General features: G+C 46.3%; 2 protein-coding genes across 2 annotated transcripts in view; both read right to left on the bottom strand.

Annotated features, from left to right (window-relative positions):
* The window catches only part of LOC142578259 (papilin-like), a 33,199-nt gene extending 27,641 nt beyond the window's left edge, over positions 1-5,558 (bottom strand). Inside the window, exons 1-4 of the mRNA XM_075687660.1 lie at positions 5,309-5,558; positions 5,215-5,233; positions 2,764-2,876; positions 900-917 (exon numbers count right to left, since the gene is read on the bottom strand). Coding sequence (XP_075543775.1) covers positions 900-917; positions 2,764-2,876; positions 5,215-5,233; positions 5,309-5,336 — 178 coding nt within the window. The 5' untranslated portion in view covers positions 5,337-5,558. The remainder of the gene's footprint in view (positions 1-899; positions 918-2,763; positions 2,877-5,214; positions 5,234-5,308) is intronic.
* Positions 5,559-6,531: 973 nt separating this feature from the next.
* On the bottom strand, positions 6,532-22,656 carry LOC142578258 (uncharacterized). Its single transcript, XM_075687659.1, has 4 exons — positions 21,273-22,656; positions 20,133-20,279; positions 13,725-14,126; positions 6,532-10,184 (listed from the first exon to the last, which is right to left on the bottom strand). Exons 1-4 carry the CDS (start codon positions 22,654-22,656, stop codon positions 9,742-9,744), a joined length of 2,376 nt encoding a protein of 791 aa, XP_075543774.1. The 3' UTR covers positions 6,532-9,741.
* Positions 22,657-25,879: the final 3,223 nt, after the last annotated feature.

Here is a 25,879-nt window from a genome sequence, read left to right as displayed (position 1 = left end):
CTACGCTCGAGCAGTGTAGGCGGCGCCACGGTCGAGGAGGGAGCGTGAAAGAGAGGAAAACGAGGAGGAGTGAAGGCGGAGGAGGAGAGTGTCACTACTTTCCGAAGTTTAAGGGGCTTTAGGACAGACGAGACAAGAGCATAGACTAACCACCGTTTCTTTAAATAAATGAATGAGTGAACATATGTACTAGATGACGATATGCAAATAGTTAACATCCGTTTACTGCGACGCTAAATTGTCAACTCATCGAGCAACCCGAGAGCAAAGTCATGTCAGTCAACCAGACGATCAAACTTTTAAGATAAAGCTGACCTTTTTGTCGGCTAAACTTGGTGATGCCACGCTTAATTTATCGGATTCAGAGGGGTGTAGGGAGAAAGCGGTGATATATTATCGACAAGGAGACGTTAAGCGACGTTGTAGGCATTGTCGGGTAAGAGCCACTATGTCTGCTCCTGTAGAGCCTTGCAGGAAGCACTCACTCACTCTCTCACTCATTCACACAGTGAGTAAGCGAGAGTGAGTGACTCTTTAAATGCAAAATTTAAAAAGAAACCTTAGATGTAAAATCATAAATCACTCACCCAGTGAGTGAGTGAGTGAGTGAGTGAGTGAGTGAGTGAGTGAGTGAGTGAGTGAGTGAGTGAGTGAGTGAGTGAGTGAGTGAGTGAGTGAGTGAGTGAGTGAGTTAACGAAGAAAAATTTACATGTTTAAAATAAAGCCACGCATTTGAAAGAAGTCTAAGCACAATAAAGGTGAGATTTTTAAATGTAAAATTACACATCTGATTGTACAGTAAAACTCACAGTTCACTAATGTGATTTTTCATGGACGAAGCACTGCCACACACTAACCCTGGCTGAGTTGCAACAACGAAATCAACCCGGGTACTTACTTTGTGACTTTATTATGTCTGCAAAAAAAAAGGCACACGTTTGTCAACGTAAAATATTTTGAGAAATTTTAGATTACTTTATTGAATTTCATGATAATGTCTCATTGTCATACGGTAACAATTCATATAGCCAAGCCACCCATAAATTCCCCAGTCGATGGCATAAACTCGAAAATATTAAGAAGTACTAAGCACGTTACAAGCATTATTTTGTCGTACATATTTCAGCAGTCCCTCTCCTCTGGCGTGGTTCCACAGCATTGGAAAGTGGGAAAGGTCATTCCAGTTCCGAAAGACGGTAAGCCATCATCACCTGTAGATTACCATCCAATATCCCTGACGAGTATTTGTTCCAAACTGATGAAACACGTTTTTTTTTATTCTCAAATTGTAAATTTTCTTCTCTCAGATAAATTTTTTTCACCCTAACCAGCACGGTTTCCAAAAAGAGCTCTCGTGCGACACACAACTTGCACTCTTTGTTAACGATATCAGTTCTAGTCTTCCAACTAACACTCCCGCTGCTGCGTTGTTCCTTGACTTCGAGAAGGCTTTCGATAAACTACCTCACAACCGATTATTTCAAAAACTTTCAATACTAAATCTTAACCCCCATGCATTTGATTGGATACGTAGCTTTCTAACTAACTGACAACAATTTGTCTATGCTAATGGTCACTCTTCTACCCTTTCCCCCGTAGATTCTGGCATTCCACAGGGAACTGTACTTGGCAATCTGCTTTTTCTTGTATACATTAACGACCCACCGAGTGACATTTCATCAGAATTACGTTTATTAGTTGATGATTGCGTGCTCTATCGGCAAATTAATAATGACGACGTACTAGCTCTTCAAACTGATGTTTTTCTCATCGAAACTTTGTTCAAAATGTGGATAACGAGCTTGAATAATAACAAGTCACCCTTTTATCTTTCCACCGCAGGCCCTTCTATCCCGTCCGTGAATATGTAATCAATGGTTTCATTATTTCCTCAGCGCTTACACACACCTTGGTATTACTTTTCGGTTCACATGTCATGGTTCGCATACATTAACAATATAACTAACGAGGCTAACCGCATGCTTGGCTACTTTCGCCGTAACCTCCGACTTGCTCGCGCCTCTGTCAAACATCTAGCACGTTGTACTTTCATCAGACCTAAACTCTAATGCGCATGTGCTATATGCGACCCTTACCAAGCTAACCATATTAACATGTTAGAAGGAATTCAAATTCGCGCAGCGTGGTTTACTTTCTCTGAATATTCCTTCACTTCCAGTATTACAGAACTTAAGTCACGGGCTAACCTACCCAAACTTGTACTTCACCGAAAACGTCACCCGTCTCTCGCTGTTCCTCATGTTCTTCCACGCCATTTCTCCCCAGACCTCCAACACCTCCCTAGCTTACAGCCGTTCCAACCGCACCAACCACAACAAGGCCGTGTATCCTCCTCCAGCCCGAACCATCACTCATCTATCTTCATTTTTTTTTCGTACCTCAAGAAAATGGAATGATTTTCCCACTTCAACTGTTCTTCATTAGAACTCTCTTCATTTTAAACACATCATCTAAGAACTAAATTATGTTCAATAAAATGTACGCGCTCACTCCTCATGCAAAGCCCGTTCGGGGGCCTCTGAGGTATCACAAATACATAATAGGGGATCTCATCTCGACAAATCCAATGCTTTCTTGCAGAGGAGGCTCCAAGATGTGAGAAAACTGAAGAAATGTCATTAGCGCCGTAAAACATAGTCGTAGCGAAAATAACAGCATGATTTTGCTTTTTTTTTCTTTTGTTAAGCAATTTGACTATAGTGAACACAAATCTTTAAAGCTAGGAACTCTTTGGAGCGTACCGTGTTTCAGAGCACTTCCAGTGTAGACCAAGACGAAGATTAGCGACGCGAGGATAAACGCAGACCAGGTGAGCACGATTATGGTCCTCGTGTCCCCAGCGCTGGAAATGAAACTGTGCAGACAGAAGGAACACTTGAAGGCTGGATGCCGTCATTCTTGTGTGTAATGATCCACTTTTAAAGGGAACACAAATATAGTATTGATTCCTACATAACTTCAAAAAGGCCTCAATATCTTCTTTTTTTTAGAAAATTGGCAGCTGATACGAACCATTAGGTAAACCTCATTTATAAAAAAGAAAGTCATTGCTGACGCATTGTCTGATCGTGTTACTACATGGCTCTGGCATTACAACTGCGTCATACTTCTAAAACTCAACTGTACTGTACATACATCTTTCTACTGCTCGCTAAAAGCAAATACTGGAAGCGTTGGAGAAGTTCGCGACTGCTCTTAACTGTGATTCTACAATAAATAGTGCGGTTTTAACGTAGCATAGCAAGCATCTAGCTATGACAGACGCTGATTTGGGTGTTCCCGGTTTACTTTTACAACCAGGTGTTATATTGCGCGAACCCGCAGCTGTGTGCTCGTTCTGCTTCCGTCAAAATAAGGCAGCGTCAGTAGGGTATTGAACTCACGATCCTATGCCCCGCCGCTGCATTGACTTACCGCGCCTCGGGTGCAATTCAAAACCCACTGGCAACCGTTCTTTTAGTCTTTACGCGGAACCAAGAGACAGTCATTTCAACAGCTACTTAAGACACCTTCGACCATTGAGTTTCATACCATTGCTGGAGTGAACTGTGGCGCTAGCATCTACGGAAGCTGCAAGCCAACAGGGGAATAATGAGCAGTGCATGGATTTGCCTAAACTACTTCTGGCTTTAAATTGCAACGGTTCCATGCAAAATTATTATTTTTTAAGAAATAGCTGCGCTGTAAATAATCAAATATGCGTTATCGAAATTGTCCGACGGCAGGATTCGGACACAGGACCTATAGCACGAAAGTCCGATGTTGAAGTAATATTGCCACTGACGCATGGACAAACGAAACCACTGAACTCAGCAGCGATTACGCAAGCTTATCACCCTCTGCATTAAAAATACAAGTATAAACTGCTTTGAAATTTCGGCCACATTAGGCCCAGATTACGCCTAATAAATGAAGCCACAAGACCGTCTTAAGAGGAAGCTTTAGCTCGGTTGCTCCTATCTAAATACATGTAAAATGAGAATTCGTTTCTCTCGGCAACCACTGCAGCAAATTTGACGAGGTTTGTTGCATTTAAAAGATAAACTTAAAATCTAGTGACTGATGGTTTCGATTTTTTTATTTACGCCGTCAATTTTTATTAAAAATTGCAAAAAAACAAAAATTTTCAAAAATTAAACTATTAAATTTACAACTCCGTAACTCACCCAGGAAAAACAATATAACAATTATGTGGATTGCATATGATAGTACAGCTAAAGTGGACAAAATTGATATGTTGCATGTGAATGTCAAAAAAAATTATCAATATGAAAATACAGCTTTTGCAGAACACTTGTACACAACGTAATAAATCCACGTCAGATATACAATTTCATGTCGAATTTGTCCGCTTTGAATGATCTAATGGATGCCCTTTGCAGAACCTCGGTATCTGTTCTTCATTTAAAGCTATTAATTTGTAAACTTCGTGCGTATATTCTTTTTTTCAAACATTCTAACTTTTGAAAATCGCTTTATAAAATTTAGGCCCTAAATCGAAATTCCGCTTCCAACAGTCACTATAATTTAGCCTTTTCTCTCAAATGCGGCAAATTTCATTAAAATCGGTTGAGGATTTATCTCAGAAAAACGTTTTTGCGTTTTACATGTATTTGTATAGGCCGCGTCGGAGTTGAGCCCGAGCTAAAGCTTCCTGTTAAGCTCCAAGCGCGAAGATCAGACAAATCCATGTACTTTGACGTAATAATTCTGCGGAAAACCCGCAAGGTGGAGAGAAGTAATTAATTAAAGGAAAATGAGACATCCACATGATCGTAGCAATTGCTACAAAGAAAACCCATACGGGTTCCTCGAAAGAAAGGCCTTGCAGTTGAAGAAAAATTCGTCCTGGTCCGGGTCTCGAACCCGGGACCACCATTTTTCCGGGGCAGCCACTCTACCTTCTGAGCTAACCAGGTGGCTAGCAGGAACCCGTGTGTGTTTCCTTTGTAGTAATTGCTACGATCGGGTGGATGTCTCATTTTCCCTCAATTAAATCCACGTACTACCCATCATACCCATGGCGGCTGAACGATCGCAGCGCCAGAGTTCCCTCTAGTAATTGTCGGAAACTCAATGCCTTCGACATGTTCATCGTAGTTCGCTTATCCAGGTTCCAAGCGACGCAACTGTTACTCTTGCGCGCCTGCAGAAAGCCGTGATGCCTTTCCTTTATCATCAGCTCTACTTACCTCGACGTGCTGGTCTCGCCTGTAAATAAACAGAACGCACTGTCACTGGCCTCCACAAAAAACTGTACATGCGATTGAGTCCGCTTCTACTCACTGGGAAGGCGTGTGAAAATGGACGACATCCTTCCAGCTCTCCCGAAGAATAGTTGGCTTACTCAGATGCAGACTCAGCGGTCAGAACGGTTTGCTTCTTTCTTCTTCTTCTGCTACCGCGTGATTTTAGCCTTCTTCTTCGTATTCACTACGGAATGTGCTACGAATCACTCCAACATTGCTCCCTTATTCTGCGGCACAGCTTGATTTGGTTTGGTGCCTTTGGATTTGTCTCAACCCACCACAGGTGATCGTCCATGAATCGGACGGCAGTATAGGCCAAAAATGCAACATAACGTAAATTAAATTTGTAAGTTATAACTTACGAATTTAATTTACGTTATCTTGCATTTTTGGCCTATACTACGATCGAGGTGTTAAACGAAGCTATCGCACGACATCCTTTAAAGACTAGCAAATAATCAATGTATATATGCTCACGTGAGCGCTTCGTAGTTTCCTCTCTTGATGCAACATGGGAATTTTAAAGGAAATATAAAATCACAGTATGACTGCCTCGTTTTGTTCTTTACGCTCCGAGCGATGGATAACACTTTTGCAAGAGCGACTGCGGATACCGTGTACTTTCCGTAAACGAAGCAAATGTAGATACAAGCAGGTGCTTCCATATAAACCGGGGTTCATTGGCGGGCTATTCGTTTAGTGGTGCCACATACGCAGCGCTAGATGACAAAAAGAGAACACTGAGAGAAGATTTAGTACTATTAGATCGACTAACTATTGGACATGAAAAAGATAATTGGCCCGTGGCTGCCGAGAAAAAGAGCTTGTCGCTTGTAAATGTTTTTATGGAAATACCAATGTCTTACGTGTAAATACATATTAGGATGCTCTGACAGATTTACAGTGACACTGGTCGGAATCGCGAACACTGCCAGTTGCCTAGAGGCAGTTGCACACGTGTTTTGCGTTTGTCCCGCGTAGGTGGCAGAACGATGGCAGCTGGTTTCTTGGTACACATCGTCAAGAGACTGCTTTCTGATTAGCTTGTTCTAAGTCCTTGGTCTGAAGCCTATACGGCACAACCATGGTTACAAGAGTGGCTGTATATATATATATATATATATATATATATATATATATATATATATATATATATATATATATATATATATATATATATATATATATATATATATATATATATATATCTTCTACAAGCAAATGGGCTAGACACATGGCTTTAGTGCGGCCACAGCGTAGTGTACTTTTATTTCCTTTCACATCGTGGTGTACTTACTTTCCCTTATTTCTTATTCATCATTCATTTTGCTACCCGCCCGTTTTCCCCAGTGTAGAGTAACAGGTCAGAGCAAGCCACAGCTCAGGCCGACCTATCTACCTTTCTGTAAATATATCTCTCTCTCTGACACGTATGTGTGATGTATATGGCCAAATCATTATGTAGTATGTCATATATGCGCACACACGCGCTGTGCACTCGTTTACGAAACTGAGTACCTCTAGGTGTGTGTCTCGAACAACTCAAATCACTTGTATCTACATGTGCAACTGTATACGTGTTCATATTCTGAGGGTTCCTGGACTTATGTACAGAACTTCGTGTTCATGCTGCTTGATTGTATATTGTGATACATTTGTGACAACATTAACACAATTTGCAACAGCTCTTTTTAATTTCTTTTGCCAAGCGACAAACTGTAGCTGATGCCACATAAAGGAGCCAGCCTCTCGTATTAAACCATGTCAGCAGAATAAATAAGAAGATGCAAAACCGACACTGCTCCGAATAACCATGTCAATAGAATAAACAGGAAGGTGCGAAACCGACACTGCTCCGAATAACCATGTCGATAGAATAAATAGGAAGGTACGAAACCGATACTGCTCCGAATAACCGTGCCGACAGAATAAATAGGAAGGTGCAAAACCGACACTGCTCCGAATAACAGGTGCACGCATTTATCATTATGCTGTGGCTCTCATTGAGAGAAGAGCACACAACGTAGTGTTTATGTCTGTTTACCTGCATATATTGTCGCATCTTCTAACGCTTCGTTTCTGCGTTCCACACAAGGGAGTTGCCACCACTTTCCTCCCTCACAGAGTGGGAGGTGTCGCTGTAGTAGAGAAACGGGAACATCGGAAGCCAGAAATTTACTTGTAACAAATTCGCATTCATAAATCCTTGAATTCAAAGTGCCTCACAAAGCATGTGACCAAGTATCGTGATGAAAACTACGAAACAACCGTTTTCTCGCAATAGTACAAAGAACAACTGTCAAAATAGACACCTTTAGAGAGCTGTACTCGGAAAGCGGGTAATGGACAAGTACACCGTTTGAAGAAGGAGAAAAAGGAGAACATTTATTTGAGGTGATTCCGCAACATCATTCTACATACAGTATCAAGTAATTTTGTATCTACATGATCAGATGTCGCTCCGTTCAAGACAACACTGCGGGTAGCATCAGAAATTAGGCATTCGCTCTAATTAATGGCCGAAAGTGGCCGAGTTTGAAACAGCGCACCCACGTAGAATTGGGTCTTGACCGTGTGCTTTCCAAATCGCTCGACCACTACAGAAAATGGTTTCGTAAACAAGTTACGTCGCTTCAATTCACGTGTTTCTGTCTCCTCCTCACCTTTCCGTTTTGTTTTGAATTATTTCTCCAGGCCTTCTGTCGAAGTCCAGTTTCAACAGAGACAACCTAGAGGAAACTTAAGGACAAGCGAAACGCTCGACGCATGCTGACTTATTTCGAATTTTGAGAGTAGCATAATTTACACAGACATCCATTCCCAAAAATTTGCTGCGAAGTACATTGTATTTCAATTTTGTATCACCGCGAAGTGCTAAGGAAGCGCTTGCACAATTCTGAAACAATGTTGTCGCAGAGGCACGTACTATTAAAAGCCATGCATTTGAAATGCGCGCGCTAACTCGCTCCTTCATAACCAGCCTTCAGGAATGTTGAAACGTTAGATGGTTTACCTAACGACTAAATAAAGTTTCTGACGCGCACAATTGCTAACTGAGGCTGGGCGTTAAAAGGAAGTCACATAAATAAGGGAAAGTACATCTTTTTTTTTTCTTTACGGCAATGCATTTTTACGGCTTGGATAAACATGGAAGCGCAATACTGACCTCGTCACAGTGCACCATGCGTTGAAATGTTCCCACCTGCGGTGAAAGACCATCGTAACCGCCGTCGCCAAAGATGCAAGGCGCGAATTCTGTGCGCACTATAGGATTGCCACAAGCATGCGAGAAAGTTATTAGCACAGAGTTTCTATAGTGAGAAACCCTATGGTTATTAGGCTACGCCAAGCATAGAGTTTCGTATAGTAATTACTTGAGAGAATACTGGCGCTGCGATCGTTCAGCCACCATGGTAATCAAGTTTAGTACATGGATTCGTCTAGTGTTCTTGCTTGTGGCTTCAGACGTTCTTGTGGCTTCATTTATCACGCTTTATGTGCCCTTTTCCGCCAAAATTTTAAGGCAATCTGCATTTTCTTTAAATGCAAGAAGCAACAAGACTCGGCGAATACACATAAACGTTGCCAGTTTCAGCAGTTCCGCTCGTACGTCCGTTCGTTGTGTAATGATTTCCATATCGGGCTTCCATGCTCGAGGTCCTGTGTTCGAATATCGTCGCCGAGCAACTTAAATGTTACTGCTTACAGTGCAGTACCTTGTTGAAAATAACGACTCTGCGAAGTCGCTTAAAGTCAGAAAGACGAAGTCTAGGCCAAATCCACGTACTAATCGCCATTCCCGTTCTGGCTCAAGCATTCTGCGTACAGCTCCCGTAGGCATTAATGCCACAGTTCCCTCTAGTAATTGTACGAAACTACCAAATATATGACAGCCGGTGTTGGCCACGTGCGACGATGGTGCGCTCACAGTGCGCGTAAGCTATCGAAACCTTAACGCGAATGTGCAAAGAACGCAATTGTTTATTAAAGTAGCAGTTATAAAATAGGCCTAAGCAGTTGCACACGATAGAAAATGAGTAGGCTCCATTGCTAAACGCAGCTATACAGATAAAAAAAGACAATCTAATGGACGACGCATTCTCAAAATATTTCCATCTCGGCACACGTGCACGCGCACGTAGACAAACGAAGTGCTACGTCACTCCCGAGGCAGAAAGCTCAACGTTTTGCGCTCTTTTCTACGCGCACACCAGACTAACCATGTCGCGCATGCAACCGGCACCGATTTTCGAGTGTTTCAGTTCGTAGGCTTTCGCTCGCCACTCGCAAGTCATACGCAACAAATGCCCATTAGCCGTTCGCCGGGCTCACACAGATCGCCAACGAGGGACACCGCTGCTGTACGAAGTTGACATGGCGTGTATCTCATATACAGTATAAGCAACGTATACAGCAAGAGCACTCAATACTATGTACAGATCAGGTGATTAAAAAATATATATCTAACGACTAATTTTTTTTCCGGTCGGTGTTCGCCGCCGCGCTGCTTTCTTCCTTGGAGCCCCCTTTTCCGGACTCGTGCTGAAGGCTGTAGAGCTCGGGCGCCGGCTGCTTCCTGTGATGGGGCTCTCGACTATCTTCCTCGCGGAAGGATTTCTTCTTCCGGCGCTCAGTCTTGTAGACGCCCTTGGACTTGCGGCGCTTCAACTTTTTCTGCCTCGAATGCTGCGCGTTGGACGAGCGTTCGGTCTCCTTGTGACCGTCCAAGCCGCTGTCCTTGTTAGGAGTCAGTGGCGCGTTATTCGAGCTCGCAACCTCGGCGGCGCAGGGACGCGGGCTGCTTAGCCCGTCCGTGCTCAAGACGTCCTTGCCGCCGCCGACCGCGGAGGGGCCCACGTCAGTGGGCGGTACGCGCAGGGCGTGCGCGGTCTTCTCGTCGGCCGCTGGGGAACCTACATCGTGCAGGAGGAGATGGCGTTAATAAGGTTTTGCGTGCTCTGAAAAAAGAAAACCGGCGGAAGCCTAAAAAAACACAGCCTGACAGAACACGTCGCGTGTATTTAAATACTAGAATGCTCCGAATGCCTTCCTGTCACGTACGAGTCTAGATCAATTATTCGCATTTTATTTTGCTTGAGTTTGTCTTTACCCCTTTCTTTTTCTCGCTCGCTCTCTCTCTCGTGTAACTCTGGACTATCAATATAGTGTGTGACGTTCCGAGTCTTTCCTTGTTTTCATGGCGACCAGGCAGCTAAAGAGGCAATCAGTAGAAGCGGCCTCGATTTTGTACCGATACCTTCTTTGGACGCAATTAATTTTTATGCTTTCTGTTTTTAGTCAGTAGTCAGGAGGACGCTCCGGCCGCGTTATCAATGGCATCAGCTGGCCGGCGGCGACTGGCGGATGCTGAGAGTGGTATATTAAAATCAGCGGGAGGAATCGCTACAAAATCGCGACGCGGGCCTCTGATCCCAGCCAACATCCGAGTACGACACAACCTTCGAGAGCGACTGCCTTTACGTTACATACTGCCTTTACGTTACACCATTACGTTACATACTCCAGCTCAAATTGGTTTTACTAATATACCGCACACTAAATCATGAAATAATTTTTGATGCATTTAATAACTCTGCTCTCACCAACACTAACAACACGAGATTTTCCTCTAACAACAATTTTTTACTTCCTCGAATAAACACTAATTATGGAATGTTTACTTCCCTTTTTACGGCCATTAAATACTGGAACAATCTACCATCCCATGTTAAAGCCTGCCGCACAACATTAACATTCAGGAGAGAGACGAAGAAATATTTACTAACGACACTACTGGCTACTGATTCGTTACTATAAGTATATATTGTGTACAAATCTATTTCCCAGTTTTCAATGGTTCTTTACTTACCTATTGTATCGACAGCCTTTATTTATTGGTTATTCTATATGTTCCTTTGTCTTCTTTTTTCTCCTTTCTTAGGCATTTCAAAGTTTTTGTCGCATAGTATATATAACATTTGTACTTTGCGTATTGTAAGCATATATTTATTTCTAATTATCTGTTACATTAACCCCGTGTTCTTTGACATGTGTCATTCCTATGTTCCATAACGTGTCAAACACTACATATTTATTTATTCATACGCTGTATCGTTTTCATTTGCTTGTTTTGAACTTCAATTATTGTAAGCAACCTTTTGTAATTGTTTTTTTCATTAACTTCGCGTTTTCTGATGTCTGTCGCTGCTATGTTGCCAAAATGTATTAATTCATGCAATGTTAAATTACTAATAGGAGGTCCCCCTGACAGTTCTTGTAACTCCGGGACCTCCTTCTGTACTAATGATGAATCACGAAATAAAAAAAAAAAATTATTCCGGCAGACTTGTGGCAAAGCCTCAGCTGCCTGACCTTGCTATCCCCGAGAGTGAAATGGAGCCCTCAAACGTGCCGAAGCATGACCGAACGTGGCGCTGTCCACACCTGCGTGTATTCAAACGATCAGAGCGCCACCCCTTGAGTGAAGAATGCGCTATGCATCTCGATAGTTGCCACGAATTGTGAATAACCGCTTTTGACGAAGGCCGGCGTTGTCGTCCACTTTCTTGGGTGGAGGTGAGGCGTTGAGTGAAGCGGCGTTCTAGAATACCGCGGGAGAACGGAGTTCCCTATACAAAAGTTATTATAGGAAACTTTGGCTCTGCGATCGCTCAGGTGTACCATGAGAGTGACATGGACTTGCCTGATCTTCGTGTCTGTGTGTTCAAACATGCGCGTGGTTTATTCACTACCCTATATTTAGGCCTTTAGTGTTGTACTGTATTATTGCACCCTATATAGGCCTCTAGGTCCCCACACTTTTCCACACCGCCTCCGAAGACTTGGCACCGGCTGTGATAAGTTACAATATAGATATGCACGCCCAGAAGCAATTGTTAACGTATCTCAACGTCGATGTAAGTATTCCTAGACATGCGAAGAATCTCGCTTGCTTTCTTAAGGCGAAAGCCTTAAGTGCATCATGGGTCAAAAAAACCGTTGTCCGGCGTTATCGAAAAATTTGCCGTCCGGCGTTTGGCACCAAAATTCAATGGCACCAGAACTGACGGTGCCACCATTGATGGTCGGTTCCCACGACCATTGGTGGGAGTCTAATCCCCGACCTTTGGTGGGATTCGAACCTGCGGCCTTTGGTAGGACCAAAATTCAATGGCACCAAAATTTATGGTGCCATATCGTGGGTTCGACCGTCCATGGTCGAACCCACGACCTTTGGTGTTAAGGCGAAGTTAATAAGGTCATAATTAATTAAGATGTAGTTAATTAAGGCACTTGTACCCACGACCTTTGGAGGGAGAAAAAAGAAGGAAGTAACAACGCAATCGAATGAGAATGCCAAGTAAAATACTGAATGTCTCGTGAGTGCGCAGTCTTTCGCCTTCATCTTTCTTAGCGCAAGATAACGTGACTGTCAACTTTTTTTTTCAGGTGATTTCAAACAAATTGAGGGAGAAACACAGGTCATTGTGCGAAGTTGATGTCTGTGATGCACAAATCCTTCCATTCCGTTCGACAGATGGACAATAGGAAATTGGTGGGATTGATAGGAATGAAAAATTGAGTATCTAGGATTGTCTGCCGATCTCTGTATGTACCTCTCCTTCGTATTACGACTTTCCTGTCACACCACCGCCATCCCGTGCTCGCGTGATCATCAACTCCTGCAACCCAGCGCGGAATTCCGTAAACCTATAACCACCATCTGTGCCTCACACTCAATGTTATATCTGAGTATGGTATGGTATAGTCAAACTTTAAAAAAGTCCTGCAGATCGTGAGTCTTCACGAAGCGGGCCGCTCCCACGTGGGAACCGGAAGGCCGAGCCTCTCGGCTGTATCGTGGGCCTGAGTGGCTGCAATGCAATTCCATTATGGCGTGCTATATTGTACCATCCAGTCATAATCCATCAATATTACTGTGTTAAAAGCGCCTCCATTTAATGAAGTGTTCAGGAGAGCACACCCGCTCAACCACGGCCACTTCTACCACGTGCCTCGTACGACACAACGCTCTACTGCTCCTTCCTCGCTCCGTCACTTTCAGGCCGACATCGCCGAAGGCCTTTATGACCTCCATAATGGTTTCGCATTAAATCCCTTGCGATGGCACATGTTCCACGCTGGTATCACCCCAATCACGCCTTGGATTATAATGCCTCCGAGATCGGCCCCGTATTGCGAACCGCATAAAAAATATGCCCGGTGACGCATATCACGCAGTGCCGTCAGGACTTCCCCACTCGCGCCTTCACACGGCGTCCGGGACATACCCGTCTCATAACGCGTCCACACCTTCAATTTCGGGCCCGTCGAGTGGCCTGTACAATGCTAACGAATAGAAAGAAATCAAAAAGAAAATCATTCCTGCAGTAATTCTGCACTTGCCAGTCGTCAAGTTCTCGTTGCGCACTGTTGAACATAGGCATACTGACCCTGTGGCGGCTGCTCATGGCAGTTCGCGCCCCCGGGTGGCTGGGGCGCAGCGCCATCCTCTTGGTGGCCGGGCTGGTCGCCTTCGGGTGGGGTTTCCGGCTTGCCCACCATGTCCCTCAGGTACTCCTGGTGCGAGACGTCGTCTTCCGCTTTGGCTTGCGGGAACGCCAGGGTGAGCTGGCTGGGAGCCACGCTGACCCCGGCACTAGTGGCCGTAGACGCTTCGAGGCAGAGGCGGTCCGGGGCCGCGTGCGAGCCAGTTTCCGTAGCCATGATGCCTGCGTGGTCGTGTATCTCCGAGATCTCCAGCGTCATCCGGTCCGTGCATTGCTCAGCCGTAACCGAGTGTACGCAGGGGGTGGGCGTCTTCCAAGGGGACGTGACCTGGTCGCCTTTCCCAGCTGCATTTGGGAAGAGATTCGTCATCGACTCGACCAAGCTGTCGTGGGAGTCCAGCAGGTTATCAGACGCAGAATTTCGATTCAATTCACAGTATTATATTTGACCAAAAACGAAATGAACCTGCGGAAAACTAAAAAAGGTGGAAGCTAAAAACATAACGCCAGTGAGGACACTGGTCCTTCGGGCGCTCGCAGCACTGCGATACCGTCAGTTGAACATTACTGTTACCCGCCACGGTGCTTAGTGTCTATGGTGTTGGGCTGCTAAGCACGAGGTCGAATCCCGGCCACGGCGGCCGCATTTCGATGGGGGCGAAACGCCAGGTGGTCGAAATTCCGGAGTCCCCCTCTACGACGTGCCTCATAATCAGATCGTGGTTTGGCACGTAAAACCCCATAATTTATTTTAAGATTACTGTCCATTACTATGAGGGAGCCGTCCCGTGTGGGGAATGCAATCACGCACTTCTTACGCTCCGGTAGGCAGGAAGAACCGTGTCCATGTTTCGCTAGGTATATGAAGTAACGAAACAAAATGAGAAACAAAGGTTCTAACGTCACTTTTCTGGATGTTTCCCCCGTTCATTCATTCATGCATTCATTACAACATAAAAGGGTGTTGTTCACAATGTAGGTGCTTGCTGCTTTTCACTGAAGCTACCATTGTTTCTCAGCGTAAGGATGAGCTGACTAGGGAAATAGTAGAAGCCTTCCACATCCAACAAAAGAAAACAGTGTTGTATCAGTCAACCATCTGTTCTACTGAGCCATTGGGAGGTCCCCTTTTTGGAAGAACACCAGAATAAATTTATTAATAATAAAATCGGAGGCCACCCGAGCATTTCTTATGAGTTGTGAATCCGAGAGCATTAATGTCCAATTAAACGCCGCTGGGCGGTCCTTTGAGTCACGAACTTCTCGTGGGCAAGCGAGCGGGCTGAACGCTTGGCCAACGCCTCCTAGAGAGCACAAGGTCGGTACACCTCGATACGTGACGTCATGCTACTTTGCCCGACTGCCATAGAAGCTAATAGGGACACGCTCCCGAGTAAGCAGTGGTAATTTTAACGTCACCGCTTTCGTAACGCCGGACTTGGCAATGGGAATACAAATAGCGTGATGTTATAAAGCAGAGTGAACAAGGCATGCTATCTGGAAGGCGCTGGTTTAACCCAGCGGGCAAAACACTGGGCTTCCGAGCGTAAAGTCGTATAGGTTCGAAACTCACTGGCGCCACGGCTATTTCGTTGGAATATATTCTGTTTTAATACATTACTTTCGTCACGGCGATTACCGAGGCAGAGTTCGAACGCAGGATGCAGCTAGCGCGGAGAAGGAACGCACGGAAAACACAGGCTTGCGAGGGTGACGTGGCGTCGTGACGATGCCCTCCTCCTTCCCGCAACACCTGGCGGTACAGTGCAGCAGCTGGTGTTTTCCGCCTGCTCGGCTCCATCATGGCGCGCGCATGACAGCGTCGCAGCTATTGGTAATTTAGGTGCCGTTTCGCTGCTACAGACGCCGGCTCTTTCGCTCAGTGGGCAAGTTGATGATTTCTGTATTTTTATTTATTTATGAGTACCGTTGGGATCCGACGGTTGTTTCAGGGCTGGTAAAAAAATATTAACGTGTTAGGGTTGGCACGATAAGAGCACTCCATGTTAGGTATGTTGCCTATCTTTCAAGCCCGAGGGGGAAAGGGTGTATAAATATGAAGTGTTTTATTTTTTTCAGGAATAAAGTAGTTGGGAGAGCTGCGAGTGTCGTGTATTCTTCTGTCTCTCCGCTTCGTGTTGTTCAGTGCGCTGGTTCAGCCGGCACACGGTATGACGACTAAAGGGCACACCTCTTCATATTTTTTTAGGATTTTTTATCCTAGAGTACGGTTTCTACGTAAACAGCTCTGGAATGCTACCACGTCATTTCGAAGTGATTGTGCAATTGTGAAAGCTCCGGTACGACCACATTTTCATTGACAGCGTTCGTTACCTCGGGGATGAACCTTCTAACAGTCTTTTGAATGATATCACTGAACCTACTTCATCATCCGCATCTGTCCGTTGACTACCCCCGTCTCTCCTAAGGAAGTTCCTGGGAATGTTGCAATCACCGATTCTGTTGGGCCTTCTTATTGTCTACCACTCGATTGCAGCGATAAACAGCAATTACTCCAGTCCCAGACAATTTCTCTAACGTTTCCGATGGAGGTAGATAGTATCTAAGTTCTAGAAGCATAGCTACCAAGTTGTCACTGTCATTAACAACTTCGTGTTCGCCGCATATAGTCAGCATAACTGAAACCTGGCTACATGATGGTATACTAGACTCCGAATTTACACCTTCCGGTTGTGTCGCTGTATGTCGGGTAAGAAAAAGTTGCAAAGGAGGTGGTGTCGCTCTTTTATTCAGGTCGGGCCTGAGCCTGTCTGTCAATTCTTGGTCTTCTAATATTAAATCTTTGTGGTGCAAAGTTTACTTTCCTATGCAAACTTTAATACTGTCTGTGTTCTACCATCCTCCTGTTTCTTCTGTTGACAGACTCCATGTGCTCTACGAATTCGTGCACAAACACAACTTACACATTTAAAATGTTGTACTTGTGGGAGACATTCACGTGCCAGACGTCGACTGAGATGCACACGCTTCTTTTGGGCATGACGCCTTTCTGGCAGGTGGACTTAGTAAACGCCCTTTGTCCTGCAAGCTAATACAAATCGTCCAGGGCACCACAGGGAAGAATAATCTTCTTGATCTTGTATCTTAAAGTTCAAGTCTTACAGATAATTATTGTCAGTGTGAAATAATTGATGTAATTTTGGACCACAGAAGTCTGTATTGTTTTCCCTTCCTTTTTCCGGTTTCGAAGTCGCGTATACATTTAACTATATTTTATGACTTTCATCATGGAGATGACGTCTACTCTCGATCATTTAGCTTTTTCCTTTAATAAGTTCAGCAACCTCAGCCACAACTGCGATGTTGGTACTCTCGTCCCCAATTTCGAATATATTAGTAGAACATGTATTCAGCGCTTTGTCCCTCTGAAAACAAAAAAAAAATGTGTCTCCCCACCATGGTTCAATAGAAAGATACTACAGCTACCGCGCCATTTAAGAAGATTAAGACACTCTAAATCATCTGTCCACTCTCAAAGCTTCGCCCGATTTATTGCAGCTAAAGAAGATCTTCACCGCAAATCGGACCCGGCCAAGAAATTTTGAATTTAATTCTGAGGTTTTACGTGCCCAAACCACAATTTGAGTATGAGGCATGCCGTAGTGGTGGACTCCGAATTAATTTTGACCACCAGGGGATCTTTGACGTTCCCCCAAGGCAAGGGACACGGGCGTTTTTGCATTTAGCCACTTCGAGATGAGGCCGCCACATCCGGGATTTATTTCGCGACCTCGTGCTCAGCGGCGGAACACCATAGCCGCTAAGCCACCTCGGCGGATGCTAAGATATTTTACTTTAAGTGCAACTTCCGAACTTGCTAAAAGAAAGCCTGCCTAAATATTGGCTGTTTACCTAACCTGCTAAGTCTTCTTCATCTTTCGTTATAATAGCTAATGAAGCTGTCAGTGACCCAGTATAAATTTCTAATGTATTTAATGCGTATTTCCATTCCGCATTCCCTACTGATAACGCAACGATGCCCTCGTTAAACACTTTGTCTTCTTGCTCCATTCCTGACGTCACAATATCAGCAGAAGGTGTTCTCAACCAAGTCCTTGAATTAGACACTGTTGCGTTTCGCCTGCGACACGCGGTTTTGCCGGCGCGACTGCGGCGGGGCGGCAGACATTTTGGCCCGTGCGGCGTCGCCGCAACGCTCCCCGCCAGGCGTTTCCAGGCATGTTCCGATGCCACGTGTCTTCATGTGCGTGTGTGAGTGTATGTGCCATTGTGCCTGAACCAGGCGATGCGACAGCAGGGGTCATCCTCCCCTTCCAGTCATTGTGCCTAAACCAGGCGATGCGACAGCAGGGGTCATCCTCCCCTTCCAGTCATTGTGCCCGACCGGCGGCAGTGTGCGTCACCTTAGCCCATTGTACACTCACGTGCTCGTCTATTGAGGGGTTCCTTCTTGCCCTCAACTGCGAGAGTATAAAAACAGCTGCCCCCGGACGCCAAAAGGAGGGCTCCGATTTCTTCTGTTGAGTAAAGTGCTCTCCCGTCTCTCTACTTCGGTCAACCTGACCGCCAACTCTTTGCGATGTTAAAATAAACAAGTTGTTTTGTTGTTACCAGTCGACTCATGCTTTGCCGGGACCTTCGGATGCTTCCAGTTGTACCCCAGGCCGCCAGGCCAACGCTACCCTTGGGGCTTGCGACCCAGGTACAACCACGGGCGTCAGCGCCGAGTTCCCAACAACCGATCGCACCAGCGGTGCGATCCAAACAACACACAAAAAATCGTCTGGCCCCGCTAATATTATAAACTATTTCTTGAGAAGCCAACAAAGATACCAAGGAAAACATAGGGGAAATCACTTGTACTTACTAACTGAATTAAATAAATTATAAAGTAATGCAATGAAAGTGGGTGAAAAAACAACTTGCCGCAAGTGGGGAACGATCGAAATTCTTCCTTATCCACCGCCTCCGCGGGGGCCCCTCCCCTTCTGCAGAGACTGCGGCGCGCTGGGAACTTTATACAGCACCTGCTCTGCGAGCGCCCCGTAACCGCTGCAGCGCGAACATCTTTCGCGAGGGTCTACCACCAGCATAGCGTACTTTGCTCGGCTGTGGAACACATTCTGCAGCCATCGAGCTGCAGCTTCGCTGACAGGGTGCTACTCCGTGCCCTGTTGACTTTTTCCGATGACTCCGGCCTTGCCGACCGTCTCTGAGCCCATCCCCTGGCGCGCCCCAGATATCCCTGCTGCTGCTACTACTGCTATTTCCCGCCTTTCTCTCCCCACCCCCTTGTAGAGCGCGGTTGAGATGTCTATTGAGAGACAGTTACTGCGTTGCGCTTAAGCCCATTTTTCACCTCCCCAATTCAAGAATATATATCTCTCTGGGACGTCTGATAGCTGCCAGGGCGTTGCTTCTTCTGCGCAGCAGCAGGCTGTCTCGCGTGCTGTGTCACTCCAACGTGACGCTCCCGCGTATTCTTACACCACCATCTGAGGGAGCTGCAGCGCAGCGCTATATCTTCCTATTGCTTTCAGTGCTTCGCCCTTCGGATGAACTGTCCACTTTTACAGTGAAATCGTATATGGCTAGGGTTCCGCGTATTTTTCGTGTGCGTCGTCAAAAACTAACATCAATGGCTTATACCCCCCTAAGCAAGCAAAAAATACAATTGCTCATAGCCCCGTAATGTTCAAGTCATTTAGGAACAGCACATGGACTCACGAGCAGGAGGCGTTGCCATATGCGCAAAGGACAAAATGTACGTGCATTGGTCCTCTTGAGTCGCAAGAGGACAAATGTATGCACAATCCACTGTGCATACATCTCCAGGCATACACCCAAGTGGGATATCGAGAAGTTCCAAGACCACGCGCTTTGCATGCGTTAGTCGTGATGACACTACCCCTGTGATCATCGTTGGAGATTTCGATGTGGATATTTCAAAACTGGAAAAGAAATGGTTTAGCAGTATGTGCTAGAAAAGTTTGGTTTGAAGTACCACACGAATCCAAGTCACTCGACTACTCAACAACAGTCTTGTATAGATTTAACTTTGACCAAGATTCTGTCTAAGGTTGTAACCCAACCAAGCAGTGTAAATCACAGTAATCACAAAGCTATCGTCACTGCCATTAGCAAATGTTGAAAATAATACATTTACCTTCTTCTAACCCAGCGTAATATGCTACAGCTTCGCTGGTCACCTACCTTCACAGAAAGGAATGGCTCCAATTTTTATCGAACTATCAGCAATACGTCTTGGTGGCTACGACTCGAAAGGTCCTCTTCGGTCTCTTTCAAGCATTTGCGCGTGAAGTACGAGCGCCTGAAATGCCGACGCCTGTATAAGCGACAGTCGCTTACCTTTCTTTTCAAACGAAGTGATGTACATCTCCAATGGAATGTGCAGGAGGGTGTAGGCCAGCGAGATCGCGAGAAAGTACAGATAGGTCTGTCTTCGCCCGACATGAGTGAAGCAGAGTCCACCGACGAGGCTGCCTATTCCGGCTCCTTAAAAGAAAAAAAGAAAAACAATACGAGTAGCCGGGTAAGAATAAATTGTAATACACCTTGCATCTTTAACTGGACTGCCGCACGAACTAAAGGAGCAGTGTTTCATATGCCAAGCTGACAACGTAACATATCGTCTGTTTGTTATCGCATCAATGTCTTGGTCGCGCTGCGTGCATTATGCTTTTCTTTTTTCTTTTTGCTTTGTAATGACCATCATAAGTGGTCGTAGGCAACTGCAGAGGCAGTAAAATTTATCAAGTAAATCTGGGAGCTCTCAGACAGCTGATCTTAAGCTAATACACCCTCAGCACATTCGGGAAGCTCAGCAACCATGGACATAGTCAGGGACACGGACAAACACTAGCAACTATGGAATCGATGGCCGTCTCTAACAGCAGTCTGTCACATTATAAAATGTATGATACTTCTTTCACCAGTTACTAGCAGCTCTCAAGCTCGTAGAAATAATTTTGATAATTACCTAATTTTCGGACAATCCATCTTGGCGATATCATCACTCAAGTTAATGGCGGTGCAAATGGCGAGATCTATCAATAATGGTGCAATGTAATGGCAGGCCCGTCTACACGAGCATCCTAGGCATTATAAGGAGATAAATGTTTTAATGTATAGGCCCTTAGTCCATGGATATAATTGTTTTTTCTTTTCATTTAGGTTAAGAAAGACGTTTCATCACTCACTCAGTTATCGACATCCTCTATGCCTTCTTATCTTTCTGATGAGCAAAGGCAAGCAACTACTGCTTCAGTACGATATTTTGTCGGCAAAATTAGAATATTATACGTATCTGATGAATAGTTATTTCGTTTACTCCCTAATCATAACTATTCTATCATTACGTTCCCGACATCCCACGCATTATAATTGCATAGCGCATATTCATATTATTTCACCTGCGAGGAAACGTGAGAGACACCGCAAGTACTTTCGAGGGTAGTCTCGTGCCTGTAGAGGCTATTTCAGACGTACCGAATTCTTCGAGGGCGACCCCCAGAATGCACTGCACCGTAGCCTGCGCGACCAGATGGGCCTCGTTGCAGGCGTAGGCCGCGTTGGAGGCACAGAACAGGCCGTACCAGAAGCCGTAGGCCAGCTCGGCGGGGATCACGTGCCACGTGTTCTGCGCCAACGCGAACGCCAAGCAGCGGACCGCGCTCGCTCCCAAGGTGATGCTCAGTACGACGCCCTGCCTGAGCCGCTTGAAGAACACCTCCGCCGCCGACAGGGACAGCAGCTGGCCCAGGAGGCACTGCGCCGCGACCACGATGCCCACGAGCGTATGGCCGGCACCGAGGTCCTGGAGGTAGACGAAACCCAGCAGCGAGCAGACGGGCGAGAGGAAGCCGACCACGAACAGCGTGACCAGGAGCAGCACGCTGCGCGGCGAGGCGAGTAGCGAGTCGACGGCCTCCATGTACTCTTCCCTGCGCATTCTGCGCGGAATCGCCACGTACAGGATGGTGATCATGTCCAGCGTGCTGAGGCTGGCGTTGATGTAGAAGCCCGACGTGAAGTCCAGGGTTCCGAACGAGTCGCCGCTCCGCTCGTTCGCGTAGCCCGCGGCCACGGCCACGACTCCCGATCCCACGGCGCCCCAGAGACGGTAGTTGCTGTACACCGCGGCCAGCTCTTTTCCGGTCTTGTCAATGACCAAGAAGGCCGCGGCGTCCGAGAGCGGTGTCATCGAGGACATGGCGAGGCCCGAGAGCGCGTACGCCGCGCCGTAGTTCCAGAGAGCGCCTCCCGAGAGCGCATCGTCCGCGGGCCTGCACTGCATCCGGCACGCGTACTCGTTGGATATCTCGCAGTAGTAGTCCCGGAGCAGTTCGTCAAAGCTCCGCGACGACATGCAGCGCCCCTGGTGCTCGTACAGGAAACTACTGTTGAGTGCGCTGTTTATGGTTGGGTACTTGGCCGGGTCGTCGGTGCAGCCGCAGCTAAGCCGGCACGTCAGCTCCGAGGCGCCTAACCCGCTCGGCATGTGTTTCAGCCGGAGCGGGAAGCAGATGATCCGTGAGCCCGCGGCGTTCGAGTAGTTGGTGCTCAACTCGAAGACATGCGTACGCCGCATGTGTGTGGGCCGCATGAAGCTCATGTAGAAGCTCAGGGAGCCTTCGGCGAAAGCGGCTAGCGCGATCAGTATACAGATGTTGTAGCGCACGTCGGCCAGCAGGCAGATGACGACCTTCAACGGCAATCTCAGCACGCACACCGCGAAGGTTACGAGGCCGATCACCGTCGGTGAGGCGCCCAGCCAGATGGCGAACAAGCCCTCGAATGGCTTCACGCTGGCGAATGCTGCGCGTGAAGGGAAAAAAGCAGAGAGGAATTTTGTTTTTCGCCCGATGCTCATTTTCTGGAGTGCATGAACAAGGATGCGAGAGCGTAATCATAGCCTCGTAATACAGAATAGAGGCGGGAGGCCATTTATACACACTAATCTCGAAACACGTTTATATGCCGATTTTTTTTATTGTAAGAGATATCCACGTCCCTTCCATGCAGTTATCTCACGCGAAGTTCACTGATACCATTAAGACATGCGGTGCACCACTACTCGCAGTGGGGTAGGCCGACAATAGAACTTTCTTAATAGGCTTTACATTTCTTTGCGTGTACTTACAGCCGTGTAACAACAAAAAGTGAAGCTTGAGAAATGACGAGGATGGGCCGACGGAAGGTTGCTGTGGTGTCAGCATGCTGGTTAGGAATGACGTGTGACTGCATGGGCGAAAGGGAGGAAAATGACGTCATTTCACGATGCCAGAACAATTGCGATACATTTATAACACTTTGTGGGAGTCCTACAGATCACACGAACACGAGAGGCTTGTTCTAGAGATAGCAATTACTCCCGTCCCTGTAGCAGGGAAGAGAAAACCAACAATGCGACCGCCAAGCGAACTGATTCGTTCTCAAACAATGCATACCTTAAAGAACGCAGAAGCTGTAAGTGCTTATGCTGTCCTTGTAACAATACTCAGAATAGACATGTGCTCTTGTCAACAAGTTACCATCGTTCTCATAGTCATGACGCTGTTTTATAATTGCAAGTTTCCTGCACTGCTGATAGACAAAAGTGTACGGCGCAGACTCCACCCCTCCCCCCCCCCCCTCGTGCCTCGATACTGTGGTATCTCTCCAAACTAAGCCGTGAATTTCGGGGGTAAGACTACTAAGTAGAGAATATGGGATGCAATTGATGGCATAATTATATAATCGAGAATATCAACGATATCTCAGACATGATTAGATTTATCCGTAATTTCTTTATATCGTTTCTTTTAGCGCTGCAACACAGTCGCTGCTACCAGGGATCGAACACATGTCGCCGTAGTCAATGTTAAGCTACCGTGGCGGCTCACACGAAGGTGGTTTACATACCTGAAAGCAACCTCCGCTGGTTTTCCTTGAACGTGGGTAACAGTGCAGAGGCGTCGCAGAAATTGGCGACAGTAGACGGGCAACGAAAATCAATCCGTATACGTGTAATTAATGAGCGCCTCTCATGAGTCATGCGAGTCGCTATTCCTTGCGTGAGATCGGGCAACCAGGTGAGGACGTCAGCGAGTACTTCGTCGTCAGACTCTGAAGGCCGTTGCCGTTCCTTTCACGCGCAGATCAGCTAGCACGCTCCGCACGATGACACGTTCACTTCTTCTTCTACTTTTTCGTCACAGTAGCTTCTGACACACAGAAAACCGCGCAAATCTAACGTATATGTTGGAAATCTATTAAAAACGAAACTTTCGCGAAACGATTAATTCACTGTTATGCAACTAAATACGATGCGTGCAAACGTATGTACGCATCGCATCACAGGTATGGAACGTGTGCGGCATTGTCACTCTTGCCATGCTCCTTAACATGCGACACGTCGCATAGCAACACGTTGCTTATAAAAGCAAGAGAACGCGTGTATACCGGCGAAGAAGCGTTACAACCTGTTCCAGTACAACAGTGTCATATCCTGAAGGAAGTACAATATCACACAGCGTCCGAAAGCACTAGCCAGTCAGGGTAAAGGACTGGGGAAAGTACGCTGATCAGGAAGGCGGGTTTGCAATGCCACATAGCATCTCACAGTGCTAGTCACCACGAGGGAAGTACTAGGTAAAGTAGGTTGATCACGAAGGCGGGGATACAGTGTCACGTGTTCCGTTCGAAAGCGCTAGTTCTCAAGGGAAAGGACTGGGGAAAGTTGGTCGGACAGGAAGGCGGGGGTGCAATGTGACATAGCGTCCCAATGTGCTAGCTCCCACGAGGGAAGGACTGGGGAAAGCAGGTCTATCACGAAGGTGATGCGGTGTCACACAGCGTCTCAAAGTGCCATCTGCAGCGAGGACTGGGGAAATTAGGTCGGTTATGAAATCGCGTGAAGGGACGCATTGCGTCTCAAAGTGCTAGCTGCCAGGAGGGAAGGACAGGGGAGGGTAGGCAGATCACGAAAGGGAGGCGGGAGGTGTCACATATCGCCTCAAAGCGCTAGCTTCCACGAGGAAAGGACCAGAAACACTTGCGCGCTCTCACCTTCTCAAGCAAATTCTTGCTATGCGACATAACGCAGAGGAAAAATCACTGTAAGGCTTACAATAATTCGCGCGTTCCGTCGTTGTGTCCCTGTGACGTTAATTGAAACTGGCGCACACGCACGTTCTCTCGCCTTTCTAAGCGCAGTGTTGCTGCGTGACGTCACGCACGCGCCAATCGGCTCAAAGCGCCAGCTGGCACGAAAGAAGTGTGCATGCGTCTGTAGCCTAATGGGTAGGGCATCGGATTAACTCACTGGGCACCCTGGTTCGAGTAATCACATTGTCACACACGTAATTTTAATGAACATTCCCGAAATGAGCATATATATATAGACAGGAAGCTATGGCAAAGTGCCCGGTATGAGGTAAGAATGCTTCACATGAATGACAATGGCCGCGTGCCTTCGGAGTTTTTGCTTGCTCTCGTGTTTATTGTCGCCGACATTTCCACTATTCAATGTCGACTTGATCATTTGTTGACGCTCATTTCAGCAGAGAAGACCGAGTTAAATGAAACCACTTGAAAGATGATCGAATGTCGATGTACGCCACAGAAAAAAGGCTTGTGTCCGGCGCTCTCGTGCTTGGAAAAGCATATGCCAAATGCTTTCTGCTTGTCTTGCCTTGTTTTAGCTAACTAAAGGTCGCAGTTCCGCCCCAAAGGCGAAGCAATGATAGCGACATTAAAATAATCGACAGTTACACAAAGTAAGATTCTTAGCTTTAGCGGCCGCATGGATCGCAGTAAACTTTCGCTTAGTAATTAAATTAACAAGCGTGGAGTCATGCGCGATCATGTAAATAGATCTCACTCGATGACCACGAACACTCGGTGACACTACGCTGGCATGATGAACAGCGCAGACAGTGGGGAGCAGAAGCTTCGTGCTTCCTGTCACTTAAACGCATCTCCGAAACTTCACATTAGGCACAGGAGAACAGTGCCCATCAAGTCACCACACAGCTCAGCTCGCGCAGCCCTTGCACGTGCCTGACGCAGATCACTTTCAAGATAACGCTCATGCACCGTGTGTGCGCTGTGCC

This window comes from Dermacentor variabilis, chromosome 4 (genome assembly GCF_050947875.1).
Source record: "Dermacentor variabilis isolate Ectoservices chromosome 4, ASM5094787v1, whole genome shotgun sequence".
NCBI classification, from domain to species: domain Eukaryota; kingdom Metazoa; phylum Arthropoda; class Arachnida; order Ixodida; family Ixodidae; genus Dermacentor; species Dermacentor variabilis.
The sequence above is the reverse complement of the archived record's forward strand: the minus strand, read 5'-3'. Positions and strand labels throughout refer to the sequence as shown.